This window comes from Cebus imitator, unplaced genomic scaffold (genome assembly GCF_001604975.1).
Source record: "Cebus imitator isolate Cc_AM_T3 unplaced genomic scaffold, Cebus_imitator-1.0 Scaffold306, whole genome shotgun sequence".
Taxonomy (NCBI): Eukaryota; Metazoa; Chordata; class Mammalia; order Primates; family Cebidae; genus Cebus; species Cebus imitator.
The window spans coordinates 458,312-469,837 of record NW_016107621.1 but is presented as its reverse complement, the minus strand read 5'-3'; the positions used below and the strand labels follow the sequence as shown (position 1 = coordinate 469,837).

The 11,526-nt window shown below is 52.8% G+C and overlaps 1 protein-coding gene across 11 annotated transcripts in view; it reads right to left on the bottom strand.

Annotated features, from left to right (window-relative positions):
- POU2F2 (POU class 2 homeobox 2) overlaps positions 1–11,526 on the bottom strand; it is an 88,337-nt gene that overhangs the window by 34,088 nt on the left and 42,723 nt on the right. For 9 of the 11 annotated variants that reach the window (XM_037729415.1, XM_037729419.1, XM_017503110.2 and 6 more), the window contains exon 1: positions 6,419–6,512. The exons of the other annotated variants lie outside the window; for them this stretch is intronic. In XM_037729415.1, the coding sequence (XP_037585343.1) occupies positions 6,419–6,446 (28 nt within the window). In that variant the 5' untranslated portion in view covers positions 6,447–6,512. Of the gene's footprint in view, positions 1–6,418; positions 6,513–11,526 lie in introns of those variants that run through there. 11 annotated transcript variants of the gene reach the window in all.

The following is an 11,526-nucleotide window of genomic DNA, read 5'->3' as shown; positions in this document are numbered from 1 at the left end:
AAAAAAAAAAAAAAAAAAAAAAAAAAAGAAAGAAAAAAAGAAAAGAACAAACTTCTGCTTCATACACATGGTTGAAGCTTAAAGACATGAGGGTGAATGAAAGACGCCAAACACAAAGGCAGACATAATTTATGATTCTAATTACAGGAAATTCAAAAACAGGCAAGCTGATAGATAGCAAATGATCACGGTCAGAGTGAGCACCCTGGGGGTACTGACCAGGAAAGGGTGTGAGGAAGCCTGCAGGTGGTAAGAAAGAATCTGGTTTGGTGGTTACAGGGTCTATACATACGCAAAAATTCATCAAGCTGTACACTTAAAATTTGAGCACTTTTCTCTATATACACTTACATTTTAACGAGCAAGAAAATATTTAAAAGCTAAAAAGCAAAAAGCCAGCATACAGTCCCATTAAGATACACACTGCACCAGGGCAGGTGAATCATTTGAGGCCAGGACTTTCAACCAGCCTGGGCAACACAGTGAAATCCCCATCTCTTCAAAAAATAAAAAAAGTTAGCCGGGCGTAGTGGTGTGCACCTATAGTCCCAGCTACTCAGGAGGCTGAGTTGAAAGGATCACATGAGCCCAGGAGGTTGAGGCTGCAGTGAGCCATGATTGCACCACTGCACTCCAGCTTGGATATCAGAGCCAGACTCTGTCTAAAAAATAAAAATAAAAAGATGCAGACTGCTGAGGGTGAGGAGTGGGTGCCCAGGACACTACCAGAGCTCAGGTCCTAAGAAGGGAGCTGGGAGGCAAGGCTGTCCTTACTCTGGAGCAGTAAAGGCAGGAATCCTGCCTGATCCTAACTAATTCATCCAGACCTTAGCCCTACTTCAGGCAACCACTAAGTCTAACCTGGTCCTAAATCCCACCGCTCCTAGCATCCCTAAAACTGGAACCCCAGCCTCCTCTGGCCTCCTTCCCTCCAGCCAAGCTCCACATTGCCTAAGGGCAATCCTTTCCTGACTCCTCTCTACCTCCTAGAGAAACATCCAGGCTACTGGGCCTGGCCTCCAGGGGCTGGCCCACTACCCTCCACTGCTCTTCTCTTGCAGCTAACGCACACTGCTCTTCAACCACGTTGAGCATCATCCCCTGCTTGGGGGTTCTGCCTGACAGACAGCAGACTGTGTAGGTTCTAAACTCCCCACCTAGCTGGACATCCCTCTCCCACTCACAGATCAAGGCAGCCTCGGATCCCACTGCCAGCCCAGAAAGTCCACACTCATCCTTAGCCTCTGCTATGGGCCAAGTTGCATCTCCCAAAATTCATACACTGAAGTCCTAACTCCTGGTCCCTCAGAATGTAATTGTATTTTGGAGATAGGGTCTTTAAATACTTAATTAAGATAAAGTAAGGTAATCAGGGTGGACCCTACTGCAATCTGACTGATATCCTTATAAGAAGTGGAATTAGGTCACAGATGGGAACAGGGGGAAGACCATATGAAAACCCAGGAGAAGACCAGCTAACCACAAGCCAAGGAGAGAGGCCTTGGAAAAGGCCAACCCTGCTGGCATCCTCATCTCCAACTTCCAGCCTCGATAATTGTGAGAATGGATTTCTCTTATTTCAGCTACCTAGTCTGTGGTACTTCTCTGTGGAAGCCCTAGCAAACTAAGAGAGCATCTCAAAGCCCCCACCCTCCTGCTGTCCCATCCCTGAGCCCCTGGCTGTGCCCAAGTTCCTTCCCCACAAGACCAAGGGGACAGGCCTGGTCTGACTAATCACTAGGTTCCTAGCATCACTAGACCAGAATGGATTGTAACTGCTGAATGTCCCTCTCTGCAGCAGTCTCTGTCTCCTACTACTTCCCACCCCTGTCCTACTGTCTCTCTGCTATTTATTTTATTATATTTATATTTTGGGACAGAGTCTTGCTCTGTTGGCCAGGCTGGAGTACAGTGGCACAATCATGGCTCACTGCAGCGTCGACCTCCTGGGGTCAAGCTATCCTCCTGCTCCAGCCTCCTGAGTAGCTGGGACTACAAGTGTGCACCACCATATCCAGCTAATCAAAAAAAAAATTTTTTTTGTAGAGATGGGGTCTCCTTAGGTTGTTCAGGCTGGTCTCAAACTTCTGGGATTAAATGATTCTCCTGCCTTGGCCTCTGGGATTACAGACGTGAGCCACCACCATACCTGCACTCTGACATTAAAAACATTTCCTGAGGGTTTGGCATGGGCTGTTCCCTCTGCCTGGAACATTGTTCCCCAATCTGTCCACCTGGTGACCCCCTACACATCCTTCAGGACCCAGCATAAGCTCTGTTTTCTTTCTTCTTTCTTTTTTCTTTTTTTTGATACGGAGTCTCACTTTGTCGCCCAGGCTGGAGTGCAGTGGTGCAATCTTGGCTCACTGCAACCTCCTCCTCCCAGGTTCAACCAGTTCTCCTGCCTCAGCCTCCTGAGTAGCTGGGATTACAGGTGCGTGCCACCACGTCCGGCTACTTTTTTGTATTTTTAGTAGAGACAGGGTTTCACTGTGTTAGCCAGGATGTCTCGATCTCAGAGCGAGAACACAGTCCCTTGTCACTGTCTTAATGAGGCAACTGTAGCTACCTGGGCCCCAGTATGTCTCCCCTATCAGACTGGGAATTTTTCAAGAGCAGGTCTGATCTCAGGTTCCCAAACACTGCCTAGCAGAAGACATGTGGGTCAGTGGATGGCAGTGGCCCCAAGGCCCTGATCTCCCTCCCTCAGGCCTTTGCCTCTGCTCCTCTCCCACCTGGGTGACCCTTTCCTTCTCTACTAGCAAACTTTGCTCCTCTTTAAGATTCAGCTCATATGTCACCTCCTCTGTGAAGTTCTCCCTGATTCCCCAGATGGCCAGTGTCTCTCTCCTCTGGGCTTCCCTGCCCCTGTACTGTTCTCCATCACATCCTGACCACCCTGGGCAGAGACCTCCACCCCAACTGTGGGTGCTTCAGAAGCCCAGGCTGGAGTCATTGCTGCACAGGCATAGGGGTATGTCTTTGGAATGAATGAATGAATGAATGAATGCATTCAAGAATCCCCTAACTGACCAGCGCCCAGTCCTGTCTAAAACAAACCGCTATCTCTACTGTCACTCACCTTAACATCCCCAAGAAACCTTAACTTAAATCTTTAAGGTATGATTTCCTCTGCAGGGACAGTGGCTGGAAAGACAAGAGTAGTTTGAGGGAAAACTTTCTCCATTCTCTTACCCTTATTCTCCCTACATTCTCCCAACCACTCTTACATATCCCTGCATACTCCCTGCCCCACACCTGGTTGGGCCACAGCAAAATGGCCAACTGTTGCCCTTTGCCCCTTCTCTTTCCACCTCCCCTATCAGAGCTCAATCTGAGAGAAGGGTTAGATCATTTCCACCAGGAATGAACAGGGAGTTCCATTTCCACTGTGGACTAAAAGCCAAATGACACCTTAACAGGGATTCCAGGGTACTAGCAACCATGGACTTGGAGGGTCTGTCAAATGGCTCAGCCTCAGCCTCAGCCTCAGCCTCAGCCCAGGCAGGGATGCCCATTGAATGTCACTCAACTCTAAAGAAATACTGATGCCTGTACTGACCCTAGACTCTCTAATTTCAATGGTACAGGGTGTGACCTGGGCATCCAGATATTTAAAAGCCTCTCCAGGTGATTCTTTTTTTTTTTTTTTTTTTTTTTTTTGGAGACGGAGTCTCACTCTATCACCCACCACCCACGCTGGAGTGCAATGGCGTGATTTTGGCTCACTGCAACCTCTGCCTCCTGGGTTCAAACAATTCTCCTGCCTCAGCCTCCGAGTAGCTGCAATATCAGGAGTGCGCCACTACGTCCAGCTAATTTTTGTATTTTTAGTAGGGACGGGGTTTTGCCATGTTAGCCAGGCTGGTCTCAAACTCCTGACCTCAAGTGATCCACCCACCTTGGCCTCCCAAAGTGCTGGGAATACAGGCATGAGCCACCGTGCTTGGACACCTCCAGGTGATTCTAATGTGCTCCATCCCCTGGCACCTTCAGAAGCTCCTCTCAAAGCCTTACTCACACACAAAAAATTGGTTGGTTATTTACAGCCATTCCCACCCTCATCTAGGTAATGTGTAATTCTTTAGGGGAACTGGAAGAGAAAAGCAATGCAAAGCCCTACCAGGCCCCTTGGAGCCATGTTGCCCGTTGAATCCCACCTTCCTCAGGTTAGGCCCCTACCCAGGTGCTGCCCACACTGAGCTCACACTCGCTTGCCCGACTGCCCCAGGCCTGGGACTCTGGGTCCTCTCCACCCTCCCACTCCTCCCTCCCCGGACTTTCACTTCTCCTCTGCATTTCCCCCCCCCGCCAGTTTTAGCAGACTTAGGCCAGCTTCTCGTTAGCACTTACCGAAAATGGGGCTAAATATAGAGGGCCCAAGGACTGCCCCTCACCCCTCTTGGCCCCACTTGTCCTGTCCCCTGGGTCCCCTGCCTCCGCAGCCTGCCTCAATCAAGGCTACAGCCTAGGAGCCCCTGTGGGCAGGTTGGTGCTGCTGGGAACCTCTGTGGGTCCAGCTGGCTGAGTCTCCATCCTCCTCAGAAGCAGCACCTCACCCCTCCCTACCCCACAGCTGTCCCTGAGTGGCCTCAAGGGAGTGAACACTTCTGACCTGTCAGGAGGGACGGATGGAGATACAGGCAGCAGACACAACAAGAGAGGTGGCTCCACAGCTGCGCTGACAGCAGGCAAGAGCTGCCAACAGTACACACCCCACGGCCACAGGCAGGCAAGGCCCCGGCCAACACACCACAAGAAACAGATGTGCAGATTCCAGACAGGAATGTGAACACATTTGCAGATAAGACACATGCCCAGACATGATGCCATGGGCATATATGCAAAACACACACACAGACATGTGTACGCACATGCATTTACACACACTCTCACACTGAGTGACACACAGCCAGCCAGACACACACAGAAGTACACAAACTCACACACCCAGAGTTGAACACAGACACACACCCCCCTACATACTAGACCCAGTCACTTACAGACTCAGATATGTGTACGCACACATGTACTTACACACGTTCTCACACTATGTTATATCAGTCCAGCCAGAGGTACACACCCAGACATGCACATGCTCACACGTACTCACACACACATACCCAGAGTCACCTCATCCTGGAAGATGGCCAGGGTTGACCTCTGAACCCAGTCCACAGGTATGGACCCTGGCCCTGACCCCTCTGCCTGGGCCTCCCCTATCCCAGCCCTGACCCATCTGTGCTGTCATTGGTGACAGGTCTGTCTTCTCCAACAAACTGGAAGCTCCAGGAGGACAGACCTGAGCTGCCCTTTCCACTGTTTTTCCAACACCTAGCACAGAACTGCTCAATAGATACATGTTGGTGGAGGACACAGGGATGCCCACACACAATGGCGCATATGGGACAGCACACACCACCAAACCGAGACTCGTGCCCATGGTCACGTCTGCATAGCCACAAATGAAACAGGCATGAAGGGCTGAGTGCCTGCCATGTTCCAGGCACTGTGCTAAGCATGGTACGTGTATTATCTCATTTAAGGCTCCCATCAACACTGCTGAGTGATAGCCATCACCAGACAGACATGTACACATTCTACTAAATCAGCCAACAGCTATAAATCACCTTAGACGGTGCCTGGCACACAATGTTCACTCAATCAATTGACATTTGGTGGAGGAGGCATTTAATAAGCACAAAAACAACCACATAATGAAATTCCCAGCAGTGATAAGTGCCTGGAAGAAAAGATAAAGCAGGGTGAGGGGACTGACAGTGACAGGATCAGTGCCAGTTTAGATGGGGAGGTCAGGGAAGGCCACCCTGAGGAGGTGACATCTGAGGTGAATAAAGTGAAGAAGTGAGCCAGGGGATCATCACCAAGGCTACCCCACAGTGCAAACACAACAGCCCCCTACACTCACAAGCACACAGTAGTCCCACTCAGAGCACTCAGAACTACTGTACACACACACACACACCCGCGGTACCAGATGCGCACACACCCACTCAATAGGGAATGACACCCCCCCTCCCCCCCCCGAGTCCAGCAACTTAGTGTTCCAACCCCTTTGCAGTCCTTATCCAAGAATCACCCTTGTCACCAACCCCACTGGTTCTCCACATGAGGTCCGGCTATTAACACCCAGCTCCCTCCCTCCTGTCCCCAGACCCCTTGGAACAGGGCAATGGAGAAGAAGAGGTTGGATGTTCCAGTGCCTGATGTGAAAGGGGAGGGCAAAGAGGAGCTGTGGGGGTTGGGGGGTACCCGGCATGGGAGAGAGGGAGTTGCTAGAGTACAGAGGAGAAGGACAATGGAGACAGCTGAGGAGGAGGGGCAGGGAGGGCCCGCAGAGCAAAACTAAATGTGCTGCCTGTCCTCTGAGCAGTGGCGCAGGCACCAGCCCCCTTACCTGGAGCCCCCATGCTGGAGTGAACCATGCTGCCCGCCCCGCCAGGGCTGGGGGAACAACTGTGTCATCTCCCCACCCTCTCTGGGGGCTGAGCCCTCCCTGCCGGAAGTCACTCAGGGAGGAAACCACAGGGCCGGTCCGCCCCCTTCAGAAGGGAAAATACCCTGGCCCACAGACCCGCCCTGGCAGCCTGGCCCACCCCAAATCATGTGTGTGTATTGGGGGTGTGGGGGCTAGTGGGGCAGAGGATAAGCAGGCCAGAAGAGCCCACTCCTACCACTGCGATCCAGGAGGTGCCTGCAACAGTTGCCTCCCCTCCGCCCCACTTCTACTGCCCCCATGGAGGTAAACAAATCTGGAACAGGGCAAGGGGATCTGGGAGAGAAGGTGGGCCCACAACAGTAACAACGATAAAACACTAGCCTGAAGCTTATTGGAGAAAGGACTTTGCCGATGCCTGACCCTGTGCCTCACTCTTGACAGGTGCCATCTCGAATGTGGTGGTCACTGTTATTTGCCTCATTTTACAGATGAAAACACTGAGGTTCAGAGAGGTGAGCAGTAGCTTTCTCAAGGGCCCAGAGCCAAGAAGCGTTGAAGCTTAAAAGCACGCCGCGGCAGGGAAGATCAAGCAAGTTCTGTGCCTATCTGCAGGTGAGCTGTTGGGTGTCACCATTGGGAGGAAGTGGTGCCCGTGGGCAGTGGCAGTGGGGACGGTGGGTCGGGGCCTTGGCCTGGAGCTACAAGAAGTCGCCGGCCTACAGCGGGAGCCCGAGGCGGCTCTGGCGGAGGGGAGCACCAGGTCTGCCTGCTGCCGGCTGGCTCTTCGCGCTGCGCCGCTCCCAGTTCAGCGCCTTCGCGACCGCCAGAGGGCGGCAGCGCCCAGCCAATGGGCCGGAGGGCGGGGCCGGCTGCGGAGGAGGGAGCCCCTCCCTCCGCTCCCCTCCCTCCGCTCCCCTCCCAACACCCCCCCCCAACGCCCCCGCGCGCACACCTGCCAGGGTCACACAAAGGCGCAGGACTCCCGGCGCACCGCAGCTCAGACAAAGGCGCACCCGAGTCCGCTGCCCTCTTCCTCTTCTTGGTATCCGGGGTCTGAGGCTGCTGGACTGCCTGGCGTCTCCAGACACCTCATCTGCCTACCTGGGCCCAGCAGGACATGCTGCATCCCATGCCTGGAGTGCCCCCCAAACCACCAGTGCAGGCATAGATGCCTGAACTCACCCCCCCACACACAACTATTTCTACACATGGACCCCAGCACGTCACACACGTGTGCACACACAGACGTGCATGAACACATCTTTGTGCACAGGCCCCAACACCAGCCCTCCCTGCTGACGATGGTTACTCCCATATACTGATACCCCCTCTACTTCCTCACATGGATCCAAGACACAAAGGCATTTCTACACATATGTGCCCAGGCACGCTTTCTGGCCTCTCACACCCACACTCACACACAGGCACACTGAAAAAGGGCATACCACAGGCAGAACTACAGGAGTGCCTTCCCCTGACGGCACACATGCCCTGTGCACCCAGACACACCCAGGCAGGCAGGTGGGCACAGCAGGAAGGACCAGCAGTTCTCATATCTGCACATGAGAGGGGACAGTTTCCAGGCATCTACACTCCACAACATCCCATATTGTAAAAGGCCATTTCACAGAGAAGATCCACAGACCACACAGCAACTGGCCACAGGATTTCTATACATGAGGGTCTTCCCAACAGCAGCCTGGAGGCAGCGGGTCCTGGAGCCTTGTCTCGAAGCTGTATTTCCGCAGTAAGCTTTGTTTTCAATTAGGATTTGTTTGGGGGGGGGGCTTGGAAATGGGGCTCATAGGACACTGGGGGAGCAAAACCTCACCAGCCACCCCTATGCTCCACCCTGGACAGATTCAGCATCATCCATGTCAGGAGCATGCTTTTGGACGTGACCCCATTCCAGCCCCTTAGGGTGAGCCAGCAGAGAAGGACCACCACTTCCAGTGCGGCCAGGTCTGCAGTTCAGTCCTGGAGCTGGGGAAAGCTGTATACATTCCCTGAAAGATGAAACCACCCCATCCTTCTTGCCTCCCATGCTAGTTCCATTCTTAGTGCCTCAGACCAGAGCTGGGCCTGGTGAGGGGATCTTGAAAGAGGATGAGTCTGCCCAAGAGAGGATAGAGGGGCAGAGTTTGGAGCACACTGGGTGGGTACAGCCTGGCAGCCAGAATGGGCAGGTTCAGGCAGTGGGAGATGGTGGCCTCATTGCCACAGAAGAGGCCTCGAGTCATGCTGAGCAAAGCAGGTAGGGTATGGGAGCTGGGGAGCAGTGGGGGCCACTTGAGGTGCAGGGAGCTTGGGAGGGAGACGGCACAGGGGAGGCCAGGCTGGGCTCAGGGCTGAGCGGTAATTAAAGGAGACGTAGGGGGCTCCCCAGGGCCAGCGGGGCTGGTAACTGACACGCGGGCCCCATTGCTCCACTCATATTTCTCACCGGATCGATACGTTTGACTCCCGACAAGACAATAATCGCTTGTACGCGGCCGGCGAGTCGATCAAATACATTATTAGAGCGAGGTCCCCCGGGGGCCCGGCGGGGAGTGGTTGGGGGGAGCAGTCAGCCCACCAGGGACAGCAGAGCAAGATTCTTCACCCCTCAGGGCCCCCAGCCATAGCCTCTTCCTCTTGGCCACCCCTGGGGACCTTCTCTGTGGCTCAGTTCCCCAACCTCTCTCCAAATGCCTGCTGCTTTGGTGATCTCTCTACTCAGCCCCCAGCATCATCCCTGCTCTGTGAGGGGACCCAAGGGTTCTTTCCCCATAGGCACTGCCTTCATCTGTAAGGCTGTGGCATGTGGGAGCTCAGAGAGGCCCCTCAGACCCCCAGCCTGGCAGGACACAGGGAGACCAAGCCTCCGGCCACACTCTGAGTCCATGGCTGGGCCAGATGAACTTGGGCCCAAGACTGATTGATAACCAGCTTCCTCTGACCAGCCTCCTTGCTGCATCTAAGCACACAGGGCTTCAGTAGCACCCAGGCCAGGGGCAGCCTCTCGGGGGGTTAGAGAAAGCTAGCTTAGGGACCCAAACAGGCAGGAAAACAGGACGATAGGGGTGACAAACAAACACATAGACAAAGGGTTGTGTCTGCTCCTGCTGCAGGGCCATCCAGTCCCCCAGTGGGCCTCAGATACCCTGAAACCATGCCCAGCCTCAGCCCTGGCCCACCCTAGACACTGCTTGCCACACTTGCCCACTTTCCTGGCTTCTGGGCTCAAGCCTATTTCCCCCTTTTAAAAAAATTCAATTAAGCTTTATTTTTAAAGGCTTTTTAAAAGGCTTTTTGTGTGTGTGTGTGAGATAGTCTTACTCTGTCACCCAGGCTGGAGTGCAATGGCAGGATCTCGGCTCACTGCAACCTCCACTTCCTGGGTTCAAGCAAGTCTCATGTGTCAGGCTTCTGAGTAGCTGGGATTACAGGTACGCGCCACCATGCCCAGCTAATTTTTTGTATTTTTAGTAGAGATGGGGTTTCACCATGTTGACCAGGATGGTCTCGATCTCTTGACCTCATGATCCACCCGCCTCGGCCTCCCACAGTGCTGGGATTACAGGCTTGAGCCACCGCGCCCAGCCATAATTTTTGTATTTTTAAGAGAGACAGGGTTTCACCATGTTGGCCAAACGGGTCTCCAACTCCTGAGCTCAAGTGATCCACCCACCTTGCCCTCCCAAAGTGCTGGGATTACAGGCGTGAGCCACCACACCCTGCCTCAAGCCTATTTCCTGTTTATACACCTGCTTTTCCCGCTAGACCCAAAGTGCCCCCTTTGCTTCTCCAGCAGCCCTAAGTCAAAGTCAAGTTCTGTTTAGGAGTATCCAGTATTCAGGGACTTAAAATATTTCTTCCTCTTCTTTTTTGTCTTCATTATCAGTGGCATGATCTTGGCTCACTGCAACCTCTGCCTCCCAGGCTCAAGCCATCCTTCCATCTCAGCCTCCCAGGTAGCTGGGACCACAGCCGTGCACCAACACATCCAGGTGGTTTTGTATTTTTAGTAGAGACATGGTTTTGCCATGTTGCCCAGGCTGGTCTTGGAACTCCTGGGCTTGAAGCCATCCACCCACCTTGGCCTCCCAAAGTGCTAAGATTACAGGCGTGAGCCACCACACCCAGCCTACTCTGTGTTATTTGAACCAATACATTATTTCTAAGTCTTCATGACAGTCTGAGGAGGGAAGGTCTGTTATCATCCTCATTTTACTAACAAATTGAGCCTCAAAAAGGTGAAGTCACCTGCCCCAAGTCACACAGCATGAGTGGTGGAGTCAGGTTAATTTAAGCCCAGGTCTGTCCCCCTGTACTGTCCCCCTCAGTACAGCTTGCTCTCTCTGTACTGAGCCCTGGAGCTCCTTCTTGGAGGGGTGAAATGCTACCTATCCTTCAGGAGACAACAGCAACAGCCAGCCACTCCTTGCCCAGTCAGCAACGCTGGAATCCGTCTGCAGCTCACAACCCAATGCCCACAGCCTTCGAGTCTGTTTCTTGATATTCAGCAATGCACTTGGAATCCTGATCCCATCAGCTCCTGGCTGAAGGTGGGCCAACCCTTCCCCATTTCCTTCAATTCAAACATTTCCTCATGTCCCTCAGTGCCAAGCCCTGTGCCAGGAGCTGAGGACCCAGAGGTGAGCTAGATCTAAAATCTGACCTCAAGGAGTGTTAACAGTCTGAGAGGAAGACTGGAGTGGATAAAAATACCTTGACAACCTGGTGAAACCCCGTCTCTACTAAAAATACAAAAATTAGCCGGGTGGAGGGCACCTGTAATCCCAGCTACACAGGAGGCTGAGGCAGGAGAATCACTTGAACCCGGGAGGCAGAGGTTGCAGTGAACCAAGATCGTGCCATTGCACTCCAGCAAGGGTGACAAGAGTAAGACTCTGTCTAAAAAAAAAAAAAAAACAAAAAAAAACCTCTTGATAATTTATCACTCAGTAAGTATCCAATAAACATTATGTGCCAAGCCACTGCTAAGCTCAGAGAATGCAGTAGTTTAAAGCACCCCATACAGCTTATAGTCTTTGGGGGAGAAACAATTTTTTTTTTTTTTTTTT